Source organism: Pygocentrus nattereri, chromosome 26 (assembly GCF_015220715.1).
Source record: "Pygocentrus nattereri isolate fPygNat1 chromosome 26, fPygNat1.pri, whole genome shotgun sequence".
NCBI lineage: Eukaryota > Metazoa > Chordata > Actinopteri > Characiformes > Serrasalmidae > Pygocentrus > Pygocentrus nattereri.
In genome coordinates, this window is record NC_051236.1 from 31,435,782 (window position 1) to 31,457,706 (window position 21,925).

Genomic DNA, 21,925 nt, shown 5'->3' on the forward strand with positions numbered 1-21,925 from the left:
GGAGCAACATACGCTGCCATTTTGACATATGTTACAACAGCATGTCTTTGTAGTAAGAGAGGTGTAGGTACTAGAGTGGCCTACCTGCAGTCTAGACCTGTTTCACATTGAAAATGTGACATGAATGGGGAAAAATCCCACTTTCACAAAACAATAATTTGTGTTTTCATTTCCCACACACTGTTGTTAAAAGAAAAGTTGTAAACATGCCTCTGTCCTGACTTTTTTGGAACATGTTGCAGGCATTCAGTTTAGAATATACATACATATGTGTTATAATGCTGTAAAAATAAGCAATATTAATTATTCCAGCCTTGTGTAGAATGATTCAGAAGAAGACTAGATGTTCCGTCGGTGTGCATGTTCATGGCACCGAGTGTCACTTACCTGGGACACAAAATCACAGCCGAGGGTATCTGCCCAGTGGAAGACAAAGTACGAGCTGTCAAGGAAGCCCCGAACCCCAAGAATGTCACCGAATTCAGATCCTTTCTTGGAATGGTGAATTACTACGGCAAATTCCTGCAGGACCTCTCACAGCACAATGACACAAAGTGGCAGTGGTGTGAGGAGCAAGAAAAAGCGTTCAAGGAAGTGAAAGAACTGCTCCAGTCTGCTTGTGCATTTCGATCCAGACAAAGAGATGACCCTCGCATGTGATGCCTCGCCGTATGGTGTAGGGGCAGTACTATCCCACGTGATGGAAGATGGATCAGAGAAGCCTATTGGCTTTGCTTCACGCACGTTGACGGCTGCGGAAAAGGGGTACTCGCAGCTAGACAAGGAAGGTCTGGCAATTGTGTTTGCTGTTAAGCACTTCCATCATTACCTCTACGGCCGTCCCTTCAAAATCCACACAGACCATAAGCCACTGAGGAGTCTGTTTGGTGAGACAAGTTGCATCCCACCACTTGCCTCCACCCGATTCCAACGTTGGGCACTAACATTGTCAGCCTACCAATACACCATAGTGTACAGGGCAGGAAAGGACAATGCAAATGCTGACGCACTCAGTCACCTGCCATTGCCCGAGACACCAGTCACCACTTATGTGCCTCCAGAGACTGTCTTTTCGTTAGAGAAGTTGTCGGGAAACACCAGTGACTGCATCTCAGGTCAAGCAATGGACCGAGCGAGACCCTGTCCTGTCTAAGGTAAAGACCTACCTGCTACAAAGCTGGCCTGCAGTGATCGAGAGTGAGGATTTGAGACCTTATGTGAAAAGAAAGACTGAACTGAGCTTACAAGATGGGTGCATCTTCTGGGGGATGAGGGTTGTCGTGCCTCCCCCAGGCCGCTCACAGATCATGGAGGAAGTGCATGAGACACATCCAAGTGTGTCTAGGATGAAAAGTCTTGCAAGATCCTATGTCTTGTGGCCGAGAATGGATTTAGACCTGGAAAACAAGGTAAAATCATGCTCACAGTGTCAGGCCAATCAGAAAATGTTGCCACCAGCTCCCTTGCATCCATGGGAGTGGCCAGACCGTCCCTGGTCTAGATTACATCTGGACTTTGCAGGGCCCTTCATGGGCCAGATGTTTCTTGTCATGGTCGATGCCCACTCTAAGTGGATAGAATATCATATCATGGGCAACATAACAGCTCCCTCAACCATTGAGAAACTCAGACAAGTGTTTGCAGTTCATGGTCTACCTGACACCCTAGTCACAGACAACGGTCCAACCTTCACAAGTGAGCTGTTCAGTGACTTCATGCAGCAGAATGGGATCCGTCACATTTGCACAGCTCCTTTCCATCCAGCATCGAATGGACTGGCTGAATGTGCTGTCCAGACCGTGAAGGAAGGGTTGAAGCGCATTACAGGTGATTCTCTGTGTACTAGACTCTCACGTTTCCTGTTCAAGTACCGCCTCATACCTCAGACCACCACTGCACGTACACCAGCAGAGATGTTGATGGGCCGTAGGCCTAAGTCAAGGCTGGATCTGCTTTGCCCTGACCTGAAAGCAAAGGTAGCGAGAAAGCAAGAAAAGCAGAAGGAGAGGCACGATCTTCATGAAAGAGAGAGACTGCTGAAACCAGGTGACAATGTCTTTGTCAAGAATTTCTGCAGTAACTCCAAGCAGCAATGGCTTCCTGGGGTTATCCTGACACAGAATGGTCCCGTCTCCTACGTCATCAAGCTGACAGATGGACGAGTGTTCCGCAGGCATCAGGACCACATGCGACGGCGTCATGATACAGGCCCAGAGACTGTCAGCACTGCAGAGTTGCCACTGGTGACTCCTGGAGGAGCCACTCAGGCAGAGGAATTGCCAACGGAGGTATCTGTGCCACCAGCAGAGACTGGACAGTCACACACCGACACACAGACACCACAGACCCCTGTGGTGACCGCAGCACAGGAGTCTCCCAAAGCTCTGACGCCTGTGGTGACTGCTATTCCGCAGGAGATCACAGCGTGCTCGAAAGGCTCCTGATAGACTGAATTTTTGCTAAGTATTACTGCTTTTCTGTGACAATGCATATACCGTGTTCTGTTATGTGTATGCTAAGATAATTTATTTCATGTGTTATGGTCAGTATAGGTTTATGGAAATAATCAACACCAGATTAATTTTCAGTTTCTTAAAGTTAATAGTCAAAGGAGGAATTTCTGAACTTAGTGGGTAGGAGTGTTATAATGCTCTAAAAATAAGCAATATTAATTACTACCAATAGGTGGTCCGATGGCCATTGGAATGTATGGGTACTAATGTTAGTGCATCCAGCCTTGTGTAGAATGATTCAGAAGAAGACTAGATGTTCCATCGGCAAGTTGTGTTATAGTTCTCTCAGAGACCGTTATGTATGTTTAATTTCTTACTATTCAGATAAAAGTGAAAACTGGGAATCGGTGTTTCGTGTTTCATTTAGTTGACAAGTTACCACAATATGCAAATAGCAAAGTTACTTAGTTGGAACATTAAACATCTTGTCTTTCTACGGTTTTAAATTGAATATAATTTAAAATGGCTATGCATTGTTGTTTGTTTTTATTTTATTTATTGGTATTTGTTTATTGTTTATTATATATTTGTTTGTTTTTATTACTTATTGTTTTTAAGTTATTTAACTTTTTTAATTGGAAAATGGATGTAGTTTCAGCCAGAGAAAAGAAGCCAAACTGAGGTAAGGTAACTAGATGACCAAGTTGACACATTTATCTTTTAACTTGTTATCCTCCTCATCTATTTAGTCATTTGAGTTGTCTTTTTTCTCCACTGAAGTGATAATTTAAGAACTACAGTTATTACAGTTATATAGTTTCAAAACTGCATGCCTCCAAAGTCTACCCCAAAGCAGTTGCTGGTCTTCAAAAGTTTTTCCTGCCTTTAAGATATATTATGAGAAAATAATAATAATCAGAAAATCCCACTCTAAAAACTACTGCTGTATGATGTGGCTGTATGAATGCAAGTAGACATGTTTATAACAATGTAACTACATTTTAGTCTGTATATCATATTTACGGTAAGCATAACTTCTTCTGGACCAGTTCAAGAAAAATGCTCCAACGCTGCAGAGACTTCATAATTTCCAAACAGCATAAAGAAATAATTTCCACATTTAGTGGACAAACAGCTTCCTGCCATTTTTGCCATGCTCAATAAATGGTCCATAATTATCCAGTTATAACAGATTAAAATGAAACACAAGGGGAAAAAAAGCTGTTCTTTACATCTATTGTCTTGGATGTACAGTTCTAGGAAAAAGCTTTTTTGTTATCGATCATATACTATATATGTCACCATTGAAAGTGTCTTTACACTCACATATCTTTACAAATAATGTACATAAATGGTTAAAGAACCAATGAGTAAAACGTAAAGTTGAGGTCCTTCTCCTACACAAAGAGAAAAGGTTTTGAAGAACCTTTTCAGAGGTTTTGAATCATCAAGGAATACTTTCACCTGGCATTAAATAGTTCTCCAAATGTTAATACAACAAAGGGCAAGCACAATTTGACCTATTAAATGTGATGGATGAGTAGGAGTGTACAGCCTACTGGTGTATGGAGTGCATCTAATCTTGTCAATGTCACTATTGATAGCCTTCCAATTCAAAGTTATATGAAAATTCATTGCATTATATTCTATTGATATATATTCTGGAATATATTGAGCATGTATACCATTTTCATATAGGTTTATAAACGTAAGGATAAAACAGCTAAACCCTCTCAGTTTTTCTTTCATTATATCAACACAATAATTTAGTGTCTAGGCCTGTCTATAGTCCATATTAGGAAGGTGAAATTATTGTTATTCCACAGGAAAACCTACTCTGTAAACCACTGTAACATGAGCACAATTCAGTACCCATCTCTCAATCTGTCCCCTCCAACATATATCTAAAGAACTTGCTGCTCTGTGACAGCTGTGTGGTCAAGTCTACACAGAGGAGATTTACTGACCAAACACAGATGGATGCTGTGTTGCTCACCGATTTCACTCATTGGAACAGTGTTAGCTTTTCTGCGTGGAAAAAAAGATCAAACAAAAAAAAAGTGTATATATATATAGGGGCGGCACGGTGGCATGGTGGGTAGCGCTGTCGCCTCACAGCGAGGAGGGCCTGGGTTCGATTCCCCGGCCGGGTGACCGGGGTCCTCTCTGTGTGGAGTTTGCATGTTCTCCCCGTGTCTGCGTGGGTTTCCTCCGGGTTCTCCGGTTTCCTCCCACGGTCCAAAGACATGCAGTCAGGCCAATTGGACATGCTAAATTGCCCCTAGGTGTGAGTGTGTGAGTGACTGTCTGTGTCTGTGTCTGTGTGTCTGCCCTGTGATGGACTGGCGACCTGTCCAGGGTGTATCGTGCCTTTTGCCCGAAGACTGCTGGGATAGGCTCCAGCACCCCCCCGCGACCCTGACGGAGAAGCGGCTTGGAAAATGGATGGATGGATGGATATATATATATATAATTGCTAGCTGACTGCACATTTCCTTTCCTCTCCCCTTAAAAGACACATAAAAAAGTTGATATGTGAGTTACAGATGTGTGATTGAAGTGACAAGCCAAACCTCTCACCCACCTCACCCTCCCCAAACCCGCTGCCACATGTGGTCAGAGTGGGATTTAGATCTATATATGGCTCTAATCGTCCCCATCACTTCTCATTACTTGGAAAATTACAGAAATGTGAAACCTTTGGAACTGTATCCAGCTGACAGGAATCCTGTTTTTTTCTTAAACTATAAAAGAATGCAGAGTGAAAATTCTCCATTTTTAATTGCTGGTGGTACAGGGGAGGAACCAAGGCTTTGAAGTGAATGAGCTTTCATGAATGAGCTAAACTCGGCAGGACGTGTGGCATTACAAGCTATTTAGTCAGAAGGAGTTCAATTTTACATAGCAAGCTTAGGATATTGAGTTTGGATGAACTAAATGTCTCAAATTACTTAAAGGGGAATTCCAAGGGAATTCAAAAACTTGTTTTGATGTGAAATGGTACAGTGCAGAGAAACTTTATTTAACTTATTCACTAGCCAAAAATACCACAGAACCTACATGTGTCTTTTTGATGTTATGTTAAAGGGGGTAAATCTGGGTACTTTGTCCTTACCATGCCCAGCATGTTCCAGAAAAAATATACTAATCAGGCATAACATAATGACCACCTCCTTGTTTCTACGCTCATTGTCCATTTTATCAGCTCCACTTACTACATAGGTGCACTTTGTAGTTCTACAATTACAGACTGTAGTCCATCTGTTTCTCTGATACTTTGTTAGCCCCCTTTTACCCCGTTCTTCAGTGGTCAGGACCCCGATGGACAGAGCAGGTACTATTTGGGTGGTGGATCATTCTCAACACTGCAGTAACATTAAAGTGGTGGTGGTGTGTTAGTGTGTGTTGTGCTGGTATTTCCACTCTATTAGACACTCCTACCTCGTCAGTCCACCTTGTAGATGTAAAGTCAGAGATGATAGCTCATCTGCTGCTGCACAGTTTGTGTCCTCATCTAGTCCTTCATCAGTGGTCACAGGACGCTGCCCACAGGACACTGTTGGCTGGATATTTTTGGTTGGTGGACTATTCTCAGTCCAGCAGTGACACTCAGGTGTGGATCAGATGCAGCACTGCTGATCACTCAGATCAGCACAACAAGTACAAAGAGATGGACCACAGTCTGTAATTATAGAACTCAAAGTGCACCTATATAGTAAGTGGAGCTGATAAAATGGACAATGAGCATAGAAACAAGGAGTGTATATGTTTTGGGCCAAAGCCTTATAATTGAATTATCATAAAACAATGTCATTAGGCATCAGGCAACATATTCACGACCATTTCCTGAAAAAGCTTTCTGTGAAGCTTTATATTGGCATTAAGCTCTTCTAATGTCTTGTTCTTATCATATTAGCTGTGAACAATTCTGTCCTGGTGAGTTACTCTAGAATTTTGCATCAAACCACTCTGAATGACTTTAGTAAAATCTTAATGATTTAATTATGCAGACATTTTGAAAAATCAATGTAATCTCCTTTTAAAGTTGAGTTAATTAATGTTGACACCAGAATGAATCTGTATTCACAAAAAAATCTCCATTCAAACATGTAGCTTTCATATCTGTAAATATTATAATTTCTCCCATCTTTCCAAAGGTGTGTGCTTGAAGGGCAGCAACCTTTGGGAAGTGCCCACTGGCCACTTCCCCACGCCTGCCAACAGTTCCAGGCTACTCTGGGAGCCACAATGTCAGACTCACCTCCGCCACCTGCAGGACAGGGCCAGAGTTGCAGCCACAATCCCACCAAGGCTGGATGGTCACTGGGTCTCATCGAGGTGAAAACGTGAATTCCTCAAAAGACTTTCTTGATTTAAATTGAGCCCAAATCAGACTACTTTTATTTGTGAATACACATAATGATGATTCTGTTGAGTACATAAGTTATATTATGGTGCACATAGTGGTAGAAGGCTAGTTTTATTAAAGAGGATTTCCACTTTTTTTATTGTTGCATAATTCAGTGGTTGAGATGTAAACAATCAGAAAAATTTGATGTAAAATGGGCATTGTATCAAACGGTGGAGGATCTAATTTGTTTGCTATCCAAAACTACCAGTAAAACTGCATGTGTTTTTGAGCTTTCATATGTAATGTTGAGAATAATAAAATAGTGGTAAATAAATAAAAAACTTTTGGGAGCTATTTTGCCCAACAATCTGCACATACAATTTATGACAATTTTATGTAGTAAATGCATGTCTGGTTCCTGACATTCTGCAATTCTGACTCAGGTTGTTCCTCTGGAAAGGAACAATTCACATAAATCCAGTCTTAGTGATATTGTTTACATCTTAATTATTTAATTATGTAGACATCTACAGATTACATTTACAGCAGTTGAGTAAAAAATGTCACATAGTCATTTGTAGCATGCAGTTATTAAACCCCACTCATGTTCAATTAAATATTGTTTGTTTTTCTAAGGTGTGAGGTAAGACCTGGCCCAGAGTTCCTTACTCGTTCTTATACCTTTTATTCGAACCCTACACGGCTTTTCAAAGCCCTCCAACACTACTATTCAGACAGTGACTGCCAGGTGCCAGCCTACTCTCTACTCATCCAGGGTAAACTCAGATTTCGCAAGGCTTCTTGGATCACACGTGGAGCCACGGAAGCAGAACATACCCTCCTTAACGTTGCTTTGGTGATTCACAGCCAGCAGAGCATCCATCACCTTGCTGTCCATCTGCCCTTATACTGCCTGGGCCTTGGGCCTGGAGTTCACCTGGTTTCTCATCGCCTGTATGAGCTCTTTAGTGCTAAGGCTGAAAAAGACTGCCTGGGTGCTCTGCATTTTTCCATGATGGAGCTGGAGTTATTGAGAATGGAGACCCAGATTCATCCTCATGGCCATCCATCCAAGGAGCTCTTCCTTGGAGATGTGCATACAGACTGGAACCAGAGGGCCCACTACAGACCAACAGGGTATCAAGAGCCTCTACAGAACACCATGGTAAGAATGAGCATTGCTGTCAAACATGTATTACACCATGGGTGTGGGTTTTATGCTTTCAAGATGTTTCATTTGCTATGTTTTACAACATTTGTATCCATAGCAGGTAAATAACTGACTTATACTATTTCAATCTATAGTGAGTCCTTTCTGTTTTGTTACTGTTACTGCGCGACTCAATCTGAACAGCCAGATCGGAATTCATGCAACGTTTATGTCAGTCCAACTCGACATTCGCCACAATTTCGCGCTGCTGAGACTTTTGAAACATTTAGGCTGATGTTTCTGTAGCAAAACTTTAGAGGAGACTCATCGCAGCCGCTGCGCGTTTGAAGAGGTCTTGATCTGATCTGTTCAAACTGATGTCGCATACAGACCACATTTAAAAGATAATATGAATAGCCAAACAAAAAAATCTGATTTGTTGAGAAAATGAGATTTTGGGCCACTTTTCCCTGCTGTGTAAACGTAACCTAAGTCCTTACTATTCATTGATAATATGTGTATATTTTCTTCTTTACTTGAGAGGACACAAAAACAAGCAGAGAGAAATTAAGAGGTCAATAACTAGCCATGTCTTAATCATGAGTTCATAGTATAATTAGTAACAAGAATAATCACTTTACTGGGAAGGACACAAAATTGCAATTAATTATTTATATTAAATCAGTAGATTAATTAACATGTAACTGATGAGATTAACCCATAAATACTTGCTAGTTCTCATGCTACACATTTACATGAGTAAACACATTTATCAACCAGTTTAATAAGCAGCAGTTAGTACACAGTTAAGGAGTAATTAAGCTGTGAACTGAGGACAAACTAAATCAGTTAACTGTCAATTACTAATTAATAAGCAGTCAATAAGTAATGCATAATGAACAGTTCATATATACACTGCTAAAAAAATAAAGGTAACACTCAAATAACACATCCTAGATCTGAATGAATGAAATATTCTCATTGAATACTTTGTTCTGTACAAAGTTGAATGTGCTGACAACAAAAACACACAAAAATAATGAATGGAAATCAAATTTATTAACCAATGGAGGCCTGGATTTGGAGTCACACACAAAATTAAAGTGGAAAAACACACTACAGGCTGATCCAACTTTGATGTAATGTCCTTAAAACAAGTCAAAATGAGGCTCAGTATTGTGTGTGGCCTCCACGTGCCTGTATGACCTCCCTACAATGCCTGGGCATGCTCCTGATGAGGTGGCGGATGGTCTCCTGAGGGATCTCCTCCCAGACCTGGACTAAAGCATCCGCCAACTCCTGGACAGTCTGTGGTGCAATGTGGCATTGGTGGATGGAGCGAGACATGATGTCCCAGATGTGCTCAATCGGATTCAGGTCTGGGGAACGGGCGGGCCAGTCCATAGCTTCAATGCCTTCATCTTGCAGGAACTGCTGACACACTCCAGCCACATGAGGTCTAACATTGTCCTGCATTAGGAAGAACTCAGGGCCAACCGCACCAGCATATGGTCCTACAAGGGGTCTGAGGATCTCATCTCGGTACCTAATGGCAGTCAGGCTACCTCTGGCGAGCACATGGAGGGCTGTGCAGCCCTCCAAAGAAATGCCACCCCACACCATTACTGATCCACTGCCAAACCGGTCATGCTGAAGGATGCTGCAGGCAGCAGATCGCTCTCCACTGTGTCTCCAGACTCTGTCACGTCTGTCACATGTGCTCAGTGTGAACCTGCTTTCATCTGTGAAGAGCACAGGGCGCCAGTGGAGAATTTGCCAATCCTGGGGTTCTCTGGCAAATGCCAAGCGTCCTGTACGGTGTTGGGCTGTGAGCACAACCCCATCTTTGGACGTCTGGCCCTCATACTATTCTCATGGAGTCGGTTTCTAACCGTTTGTGCAGGGCTCTGGCAGTGCTCCTCCTGTTCCTCCTTGCACAAATGCAGAGGTAGCGGTCCTGCTGCTGGGTTGTTGCCCTCTTACAGCCTCCTCCACGTGTCCTGGTGTACTGGCCTGTCTCCTGGTAGTGCCTCCTCCTCTTACGGCCTCCTCCAGCCTCTGGACACTACACTGACAGACACAGCAAACCTTCTTGCCACAGCTTGCATTGATGTGCCATCCTGGGTGAGCTGCACTACCTGAGCCACTTGTGTGGGTTGGAGAGTCCGTCTCATGCTACCACGAGTGTGAAAGCACCACCAACATTCACAAGTGACCAAAACATCAGCCAGAAAGCAGAAAGGTACTGAGAAGTGGGCTGTGGTCCCCACCTGCAGAACCACTCCTTTATTGAGTGTGTCTTGCTAATTGCCAATAATTTCCACCTGTTGTCTATCACAACAGCATGTGAAATTGATTGTCAGTCAGTGTTGCTTCCTAAGTGGACAGTTTGATTTCAGAGAAGTTTGATTTACTTGGAGTTATATTGTGTTGTTTAAGTGTTCCCTTTATTTTTTTGAGCAGTGTATATATATATATATATATATATATATATATATATATGTATACACACACATATATGTATGTGTGTGTATATGTATGTGTATATATAAAATAATCACTGATTATTAGCATTTAATTATCAATGAATTCATGATCCTTAATGTAAAGTGTTACCCACAATGTTTATAACAACATTTGGAATAGTCCAAAACATTCCCACAACATTGTAATAGCAACAAGTGTCCTTTTGTTGTTAACCAACAAGGATTACTTTCAGATTAAAGAGTTTGCCCTACAATGGACTGTCCAGTGTGTATTCAGCCTTCTGCCCAATAACAGCTGAGATAGGCTCCAGCACCCCCCATGACCCAAAAGGATAAGCAGTTTAGAAAGTGTGTGTGTGTGTGTGTGTGTGTGTGTGTGTGTGTGTGTGTGTGTGTGTGTGTGTGTGTGAATTTAGAGCTAATTGAGGATTTATCTAGGTTTGATTTTAAATTAATTTGTGTTGAACCACTTAATTTAAAACACTGATTAATAAATATAAGATACTGTATGTATCATATATGAAATATGAGATATTAACAAAAATTGTTCTGAAATCCTTAGCTTTGATCTCTTCAAAAAAATTGGCAGGGTTTGGAAATTTAAAGCTGTAGGATTAAATGTAACGTCTAAATGTAATTCTTGAATAAACTTTGTTTTTTAAGTTGTTGTTTAAAGTAAGAAACAACATGAATCAACATAATCTAGTTTTGTTTCAGTTTTAGTTTCTATACAACTAAAACCAGGATTAAAACAATTTTTTAATATAAACCTGATTATTGTTAAACTAGGTTCAAGATTGGGAAAGCCTAGTCCTGAACTGAAGCTGACTTTGAATGGGGAATGTTCATAAAGTCCACAACTAGGTTTAATCCCTGTCTGGGAAACTAGCTTGGCCACACTTAAATTCATAGATAAACCACACTTTAATCCAAGTTTAAACTTAATACATTTTGGTACAACCCACACTTTCACTGCATATCTACATAAAGAATATACAGTAAACAAAATTCTCTTTCCTCAGCATTATATTCACCCATGTCCAGTGTGTGCCTTGGTCTATCGCTCCTCTGAACAACACCCTCCCATATTACCTCCTTCCTGGTCCATTCCTATGAATTTAGATGGCCTCTGGGTGAGCCAGCGTTGCGAAGCCCGTCCAGCCGTGCTCTTCCTCACACGACTTTTCATCTTCAGTGAGGAGCAACGCAGTTGGGAAGGCACCTACCATCACTACTCTGACCCCATGTGTCGCCATCGGACTTTTACACTTTTGGCATCGGGGCACTACGCCCACATGGAGCCTTCTGGTAAAATAAAAGGAGCCACTGAGTTAGTCTTCAAAGTGACACATGCCAAGGTGACAGTGTTTGAGCAAACATTGGTGCGAGTGTTAAATTCCTCAGAGCAGGGAAGTTGTGGGCTTGCGGGTGGATGGGAACTGGGAATGGAACAAAATATAACATGGACAGCAGGCTGCAGTGTGCTGGGGATTTTACTTCCGCACAAAGAGTATGAGCTATTTAAAATGGAGAAGGATCAAAAAGGACGACCCTTGTTGTTCATTGGAGAAAGACCTTCAGATGGAAGCAGTCCTGATCGACCAGTGAAAAGGCCCACATCCTTTCAGACTCCTATGGTTCAATGCAGTGCAGTAGCACCAGTGACACAGCGCTACAATCCCCGCAGCGAGAGAACAAGGGGGGTCAGCTCTGCAAGTGCACAGTATTCAGTCTTTCCTGTTTTGTTGATGTCTTTACTTAATCTATGGTTCTGGTATATGCTAGTCTAAAACTAGTGAGTGATAGCAATGGAATCATTCAAAAAAGGCAAGTCCATAGTTTGCTTCTTTAGTTTTGCATGCCTGAATAATCACACAGATTCCTCAAATCACATCACATTCTTCAGTACTCTCAAAAAGATTTACTGATGTGGTTTTGTATTACTGCATGATATACTGTTGCATATAAGTTTAGACTGAATTCAGACCAATGCTGTATTTACTGTGTTTAGCTTTTTGGTGTAAACTTTTTGCAGTAATACTTTACAATACAATACTGCTTTGTAGCTAATCAGGAACTAAGATGGACTGATGCAAAGTGGAAAAGTGTCCGGTGGTCTGACGCGTCCACATTTCAAATTGTTTTTGGAAATCATGGATGTTGTGTCCTCCGGGCCAAAGAGGAAAAGGACTGTCCGGATTGTTATCAGTGCAAAGTTCAAAAGCCAGCATCTCTGATGGTATGGGTGTGTGTTAGTACCCATGGCATGGGTAACTTGCACATCTGTGAAGGCACCATTAATGCTGAAAGGTACATAAAGGTTTTGGAGCAACATCTGCTGCCATCCAAGCAACGTCTTTTTCAGGGACGTACCTGCTTATTTCAGCAAGACAATGCCAAGACACATTCTGCACATGTTACAACAGTGTGGCTTCATAGTAAAAGAGTGCGGATGCAAGACTGGCCTGCCTGCAGTCCAGACCTGTCTCCCACTGAAAATGTGTGGCGCATTATGAAGCACAAAATACGACAACGGAGACCGCGGACTGTTGAGCAACTGAAGTTGCAATGAACTAGGAGTTCCTGAGAATCAGGAACAGTATTATGAAGTGATATACTTTTAAAATACACTCGAAAAAAGACCCTAAAGAAATGATGTACTGTAGTACAAAATATATTAAAGAATTTTTGAAAAAAGTAAGAATAATTTGTTTGTTCAGTCCTTTTTTTATTTGTGAACAGTCCAAATGCGAAAACATCCCTGAGTTAGCTGGCTATATAATTGAAAATAATACACCCACATGAAATGAAATCTAAATCTGTCATTACTACTGAAAATTGAGGCTGATCACAGTATGTTCTGCTAGTACATTAATTATACATCTTTCTGTTTATCTGAAAGTTTCACTGCCTATTAACTTGCCTATAAGCTCATGTTAGCTAGTAACAAAATATAAGCAGCAGCTTTAGGTTTAATAAAGCACTAAAATGCGCTTATACTTCTGAAGCAATACAGTAAAACACACACTGTACAAGAAGACCAAACCTACTTAGCTCAGTTTAGTTAGCAAGTTAGCTAACTGTGTCTCTACATTAGTGCTGCGGTCTGGATAAAACCTTGAATTTGAATCAAAAGTCTCACATTAGCGGCCTGGGGGTCTGCCATGAGTCTGATTCACTCATAATACTTTAGGAGATACAGTGAGTCAAAATTAAAATATGAACAGAATTATCAAACTAATCCACTAAGAACACAGGATTAACTGCTCTCCGTAACCACCACTTGCAAAAACCTCACAGATGTTCAACAGAAACACCAAATCTATCATAATAAGAATCCTGTGCAACTTGTGTTAAATGTAATTTTTTTTAATTCAATAGAACTACATAAAAATGTTTATTATTTTAAATGTCAGACTTTCTATGTGTATATATTTATACTCCTACAAAGAAAACAAGTCTGAGACTGGGACAAGATTTTTCAGAATTCAAAAATAAAAAAAAGAAAAAACACTGCAACCACTAAAAAGGTTCAATTATCATTCATTATACATTATACATAGATGAATATTCTAACATATTTAGCAAAACTAAACAGTAAATAATATATATAATGAAAATATTGTGAAATATTCTTATATTCTATAATATTAGTGCAGTTCTGCATTATAACTTTGAATGTAGATTATTCCCTGTCCCTTCTTCTCTAAAATCTATTCAGAATCTCTACTTAAAGTCAACTAAATATAAGCCAAACAACATACATCAGTTTTTATTATTATGCGAAAACATTTTGATCTGTCCAGTTAAGATGTCATGAAATTATCAATTAGACTTTATTTGAAATAAGATATAAAATAAGAATCCTAAAGTGAAAACTGTCTATGGGCTGTGTCAGGTGGTCTTCTCCAAAAAAAGCCTTGCAGAAAAAATGTAGGTAAAAATGTTCAGTCGTTTTCATCCAAGTACTTAAAAATGCACTCATTTAAGTCCATCTTGGTCAGTGCATATTAGCAAGTCTTCTATACTACTACTACTACTACTAATAATAATAATAATAATAATAATAATGGTGATTATTATTATTATTACTGTAGTAGTAGTAGTGGTAGTAGTCATATAAATACATAGAGGTTTTGGCATTGACATTTCTCTTTCTGCAAAAACTAGCACAATGGACTCAGCACTAATGTAGAGATACAGTTAGCTGACTTGCTAACTAATCTGAGCTAAGTAGGTTCGGTCTTCTTGTACAATGTCTGTTTTACTGTGTTGTTTCAGAATTCTAAGCACATGTTAGTGCTTTATTAAACCTAAATCTGCTACTGATGTTCTGTTATGTGTGCCTGCTAACTAGCTAGTTAATTTAGCTAACATGAGCTAAGCTAATAGGCAGCATAACGTCCTCAGATGTTGCCTCAGATATGAAACTGTAATTAATGTGTAATTAATGTACTAGCAGAGCATACAGTCTTAGCTCTCACACTCTCTCCTTCAGTAGTAATGACAGATTTTGATTTAATTTTGATTGGGTGTATTATTTTCAATGATATAGCTAGCTAACTCAGGGATATTTTCACATTTGGACTGTTCACAAATAACAAAGGACTCTGTTTTTCCTTTATTAATATTTTTCGTACTACAGTACACCATTTCTTTAGGGGGGTTTATTTCTGATGTATATCACATTATAATACTGTTCCTGATCATCATGAACTCCTAGTTCATTAATGATAGGTTACTATGTCTTTTACTTTATACTGTTCCAGATCATCATTAACCCCTAATGAAGACCACAGTAACAATTTGTTTATTTAAGAGATAAGATAAGATAAGATAAGATAAGATAAGATAAGATAATCCTTTATTAGTCCCACAGATTCACAACAGCGGGGAAATTCACAATTTATCATGTGTTTCACTTTATATTGTCCCTAATCATCATTCAATCCTAATGAAGAACACCTCATTCTTTATCTAACAGACAGTACTTACATAATAACTTGGTAATATTTAGAACCAAGTGAATTTGAAGGCAGGACACATACACAGTCAGATATGTCCATTGGGCCCTCTCTTCAACTGACCCTGCCCTTAAGGAGAACTACTGTTCAGAAGAAACAATGGCACACATGCTCCTGCAGAAAACAGCTATTTTCTAAAGATGTGAGGTAAGCAGACTGATCTACTGAATACTGTGGTGTTTTAGCAGTTGTGCCATTTGCAAGCTGATGTGGAAATTAGTTCACACTGTCAAGTATAAAGATTGTTTAGTTATTGTTTAGTTAATAGTGAACTACCCTAATCATTAGTTCACTATTACCTACTGAATAGTTACCTAGTAATTCTTGGTAGTTAATAGTTTAAGTTTTAATGCAGCACTACTCATTCATTCCTACTTAGTTTCTGATTAGTTACTTATTAATTACAAAACAGTATTGTAAAGTGTTACCCTTTTTGCATGGGGCTAATTGGTAGGCCTTAAGCTTACATTACCTGTTAGCTGCATTAGCCTCGCTTTTCTAGGGCAAAACAAAAGAAGCAAACCTTAGACACAAAAGTTATCTTTGCTGATCAACTAACATTAATGATAAGGGTGTTGTGTGAATCAGATTACCCATCACTTTAAAATGTGGTGGCTTGCATTGACATTCACATGTACTGTGTAAAAATATACCCACTTTATGGGCATAGCTCAGTATGCTGGATTTAACTGTGTTAATTAGGTGCTATAACACTCTGTATGTAGAATACTAACAACCATTTAAAACTCTCTCAATATGACACTATTTTTTAAGGGAGGATGGGGGTTTCGTAATGAAAGCAAAATGTACATAGAAATCTTTTTCAGTCATGTATTGTACTATTTCTGAACATGTCTATCATTTAAAATGCTTTTCTGTAAGGTTGGTTGGATGTAACACAGAGGAATATTTGATGTCTATTTTCTTATATTAATACAGCCAATTGGCTGCCTAAATGACGGATATGTCAGCATTCCATAAATTAATGCACAGTGAAGTCAAGCAAACAGCTGATTAGAAAAAGACCGATGAGTTTTCCATACATCGTCTGAGGAAGCGTCTAGTTGGTTCTGGCATCTAGACATCTCAGTTCCTGAACTTTTATGTCTTGATTAAGAATTGTGGACTACATCCAACATATCCAGGAATATCCCTAAGAATTACTCTGTATTCGTTCTGTTCTGCTGTGTATAAGACAAAGCAGTTGTTCCTGTCTGCTGTCTAATACAATGTCAATCATCTAATGAAGAATATACTCATATTTATTACTTCACTTGAACTAATTGGACAGGAAAATAAAACAAAGTGTTGTAGTTGCTGGAAATATTAGTTCCATCAAGAAAAATATTTGTTACACACACAGAGCAGAGATAACAGTCATTAACCTATACCATGGTCTAGCTATACACTGAAATCAATTTGGGGACATTTAATAGGAAGCTTCATTATTTAAGCACATACCTTCGGCTTGCAGTGTCCGATATTTCACCAGGACAGAGATTTTACCATTGCATGTACTTTTACTTTTTGAGTAGGCCTGTGAAAAAGTGGGCGGGCTCAACTTCGTAGATACAGTTTCCAAAGCAATAATATCCTACAATGTCATTACATCAGGCTATAGGCTACTAGTACTACTGATAATACAATTATCACCATACCTATTGTAATGCTTCTGCTCTTTGGTGAAACAAAACAAAGCAAGACTTTGTACATATATTTTTTTGTATATATATATATATATATATATATATATATATATATGTATAGCTCAAAAAAATAAAGGGAACGCTCAAATAACACATCCTAGATCTGAATGAATGAAATATTCTCATTGAATACTTTGTTCTGTACAAAGTTGAATGTGCTGACAACAAAAACACACAAAAATAATGAATGGAAATCAAATTTATTAACCAATGGAGGCCTGGATTTGGAGTCACACACAAAATTAAAGTGGAAAAACACACTACATCAAAGTTGGATCAGCCTGTAATGTCCTTAAAACAAGTCAAAATGAGGCTCAGTATTGTGTGTGGCCTCCACGTGCCTGTATGACCTCCCTACAACGCCTAGACATTCTCCTGATGAGGCGGCGGATTGTCTCCTGAGGGATCTCCTCCCAGACCTGGACTAAAGCATCCGCCAACTCCTGGACAGTCTGTGGTGCAATGTGGCATTGGTGGATGGAGCGAGACATGATGTCCCAGATGTGCTCAATCGGATTCAGGTCTGGGGAACGGGCGGGCCAGTCCATAGCTTCAATGCCTTCATCTTGCAGGAACTGCTGACACACTCCAGCCACATGAGGTCTAGCATTGTCCTGCATTAGGAGGAACCTAGGGCCAACCGCACCAGCATATGGTCCCAAGAGGTCTGAGGATCTCATTTCGGTACCTAATGGCAGTCAGGCTACCTCTGGCGAGCACATGGAGGGCTGTGCAGCCCTCCAAAGAAATGCCACCCCACACCATTACTGACCCACTGCCAAACCGGTCATGCTGAAGGATGCTGCAGGCAGCAGATCGCTCTCCACGGCGTCTCCAGACTCTGTCACGTCTGTCACATGTGCTCAGTGTGAACCTGCTTTCATCTGTGAAGAGCACAGAGCGCCAGTGGCGAATTTGCCAATCCTGGTGTTCTCTGGCAAATGCCAAGCGTCCTGCACGGTGTTGGGCTGTGAGCACAACCCCCATCTGTGGACGTTGGGCCCTCATACCATCCTCATGGAGTCAGTTTCTAACCGTTTGTGCAGACATGGCCTGCTGGAGATCATTTTGCAGGGCTCTGGCAGTGCTCCTCCTGTTCCTTCTTGCACAAAGGTGGAGGTAGCGGTCCTGCTGCTAGGTTGTTGCCCTCCTGCCAGGGCCAGATTAACACTTCCTGAGGCCCGGGGCTAATTACCAGGATGAGGCCCTTCATATGATGTTCTGACGCATGACCTCACACAAACCCACTGACACATCAGCGTACACAGTACCAATCTATGACAGACTACCGTTTAAAGTGAACTGGTATTATGATTTCAATTCAATTCACTTCAATTCAATTCATTTCAATTCAAGGGTAGCTTTAATATCATTGCAGTAGTGTTGACAAAGCTGACAGAATGAGGACGGGAAAACAAAATGTATCTGAATAAACCTATTGGCCTATTTGAAAATGTAGGAAAAAAGAAAGTACGAAATTGGTGATTTGGTGAAAAACACGCTAAAACTATTTTACACATTAATGGCGCATATTGAGGAGGCAGCCGCGGCCCGTCAGAGAAAAAAACATGACTCACCAAGTGACTTCAAAAGGCCCGTTTTCTGCTCTTCTTCCGTGCGAAATCATTAATGAGCTCCTCAAAGTCCATTTGGGCCAGCATGTCGTGCTCAATTGACATTAAAGTCAGATTGTTAAGTCTCTCCTCCAACATTGTCGTTCTCAGCTTGTGCTTGATAATGCCAAGTTTGGAAAATGACCTCTCCCCGTTGGCATTGCTGACAGGCAATGTAAGGTAAATCCGCAGTGCTATGTCGACATTTGGAAAAACATGTTGTAGATTCCTTTCTCGAATGAATGACAGTAAGTTCATCGGCTGCCTGTTTTCAGTGGAAACTTTTGCGAAATGCACAAACTGCCCTAGTTCATCAGGGAAATCATCAGCCAGGTCTTCGTGGTATTTTGCCTGCAGGTTGACGCTTTTCTCGCGTATTTCACTGAGGGACAATTTGTCCAGTTGCGTTAGAAATCCGAAGTATGTGCACGTTTCTTTGTACACTGCGTGTCTCTGCTGTAATGCACTGATCAGTTTGTCTATTATGACAAAGAATGTCTCCCGAAAGCGGTCTTCTCCCGCATTGGGCACAAGGGTAGGTTCGTCGGTGTCATCGGCCGGGGTGGTGCGCTTCACCTGTCGAGTCACAGTGTACTGCTGTGACAGTGATAGCGATTTGGCCTGGGATTCCAAGTGTTTGAACTGGGAGCGTAAATTGGACACAAAGTCTATGAGGGAGTGGAGTAATTCCACAGCAGTAACTAGGTCCAAATCCACTGTCTGCAGGGCCCTGCTTGTGATTTCAAATCTTTGCAGCACGGTATCCCATATGATGGCGAGGAATGCTGTCTCGAATCTATTCATTTTTTTTGCCAGAGACTTCGCCTCCTCTCGTGCGGCTGATTTCTGATGGTCATCTTCTGCTATCTCATTTAAAGTGTCGTGGACATTTCTGAAATTTAAACGGAGAGCTTTTGTAGCCCGTGCGTGTGCCACCCATCGCGTCGATGAAAGTCCCTTCACCATCTCCATGCGCTTGTTCTCGTTAGACTCCAGTTCATCCATTAATATTTTCCAGCGGCTAGGCGAAGCTGAGAAAAAAGTGAAGATGGATTGAACTAGCCTAAAAAAAGAGCTGGCGTCACGGCAACAATCCACACTACAGACCCCAACAAGGTTCAGGGAGTGGGCCGCGCATGGAATCCAATCAGCAAGGGGGTTTATTTCCTGAATTCGGGCACGCAATCCCTTGTACGCACCTGCCATGTTAGACGCATTGTCAAAGCACTGTCCCCTGCAATTTTTAATGTCTATGTGCATGTCCTGCAGCACACCTGTGACGGAGTCAAAAAGGGACTCGCCTGTATGGCTAAAAATGGGCAGAAATTTCAAAAATCTCTCAAAGATCTTGCCCTCCTGAGACACATAACGCACCACAAAAGTTAGTTGGTCAATGTGACTCAAATCCGGTGTAGAATCCACAATAAGTGAAAAATACTTTGCGTGTTGCAGCTGCATTATTATCTCTGATTGAACTCGCTGGCCCATGAGTGCAATAAACTCCTCGCATATAGTCGATGACAAATAGGAGGGTGTCCCCCGCCCCTTATTTCCAAAACGTTTTAAGTGTTCATCCAAAAAAGGGTCAAACTTGGCCAGCAACTCTAAGATGCCCAAATAATTCCCGTTGTGCACTGAGCCCAGTGTTTCATTTTCTCCCCGGAATGCGAGCCCACGCTCTGAGAGAAATTTTATTACGGCCACAACTCTCCTCAATACCTCTTTCCAGTAATTCGCCTCATCTTTCAGTTGATCCTGCAGCCCCGCGTCGATCCCACGCACCTGCGTGCGCGCAAGCCAAGTAAGCACAGCCTTTCTGTGGGGCTGGCCCGCTTCGTGCATCTCAACTCGGTCAACTGAATGTTTCCAATCAGAGAATCCGTGCGTGAAAGCGGACGAATCGTTACTGAATAGTTTGCAAAAAAAACAAAACACATTTCCAGTAGATGGGGAGTAAGACAACCATTCTCTTGCCACCTTCTCTCCATTTCTGAGCGAGCGACTGAACAATGTTTTGCTCAGACATCGCTTCTGATTTTTATAGCTCCTTTCAGAAGCCGAAAAATCGGCATCTTTATGTTGACATTGTGTGGGTGCTTCAATTCCCTTTCCGACCCAATAGCTTCGCATCTCCTCATTAACTTCTCCCCAGCATGCAATATCTGTTGATATATCTATTTTCGCCCCTGCCTCAGAATCAACAGGCTCATCTGCTACATTACCCACTGGTTCTTCTCCATCACTTGTTTCCTCAGAGATTGTAGAACTATTGCTAGCAGACTGGCTAGTTGGGCTGGTTAGTTGGCTAGCGGTGGTTGGCTGCTGTCCATCACTGACAGTTGCCTCTTTGCTGGTGGTAGCTGCTACAGCAGGCTGACTACTCCACATGTTGGTTAATTTGGGTGTTTTCTGTAATAATTCTGTCGCTCTTTCCTTTTTTATTGATTGTAATTTTCGTTTTTTTGCTCCGCTCTCGTGTTTCCTTTGGCCCGACATTTTCGCTTGTTTCGTTTTTTTTTTTTTCTATTAATTTTTGTCATTTGACATTCAGCGACCGGAGGCCCCCCTAGTGGCGAGGCCCGGGACTGCAGCCCTTTCAGCCCATTCTTTTAATCCGGCCCTGCCTCCTGCGGCCTCTTCCATGTCTTCTGGTAGCGCCTCCAGGCTCTGGACACTACGCTGACAGACACAGCAAACCTTCTTGCCACAGCTCGTATTGATCTGCCATCCTGGATGAGCTGCACTACCTGAGCCACTTGTGTCCGTCTCATGCTACCACGAGTGTGAAAGCACCACCAACATTCAAAAGTGACCAAAACATCAGCCAGAAACCAGAAAGGTACTGAGAAGTGGTCTGTGGTCCCCACCTGCAGAACCACTCCTTTATTGAGTGTGTCTTGCTAATTGCCAATAATTTCCACCTGTTGTCTATCACAACAGCATGTGAAATTGATTGTCAGTCAGTGTTGCTTCCTAAGTGGACAGTTTGATTTCAGAGAAGTTTGATTTACTTGCAGTTATATTGTGTTGTTTAAGTGTTCCCTTTATTTTTGTGAGCAGTGTATATATATATATATATATATACACTGCAACATATATATATATAATATAAAAGCAACATATATATATATAATATTTTTTA

At 41.0% G+C, this 21,925-nt stretch overlaps 2 protein-coding genes across 2 annotated transcripts; both read left to right on the forward strand.

Annotated features, from left to right (window-relative positions):
• Positions 1 to 1,268: 1,268 nt before the first annotated feature.
• Positions 1,269 to 2,444, forward strand: LOC119262496 (uncharacterized protein K02A2.6-like). The gene has a single exon (XM_037534768.1). The coding sequence runs from the start codon at positions 1,269 to 1,271 to the stop codon at positions 2,442 to 2,444; it is 1,176 nt and encodes a 391-aa protein (XP_037390665.1).
• Positions 2,445 to 2,709: 265 nt separating this feature from the next.
• Positions 2,710 to 12,230, forward strand: apcdd1l (adenomatosis polyposis coli down-regulated 1-like). Its single transcript, XM_017683555.1, has 4 exons — positions 2,710 to 2,713; positions 6,611 to 6,791; positions 7,441 to 7,969; positions 11,463 to 12,230. Exons 1-4 carry the CDS (start codon positions 2,710 to 2,712, stop codon positions 12,228 to 12,230), a joined length of 1,482 nt encoding a protein of 493 aa, XP_017539044.1.
• The last annotated feature ends 9,695 nt before the right edge of the window (positions 12,231 to 21,925 follow it).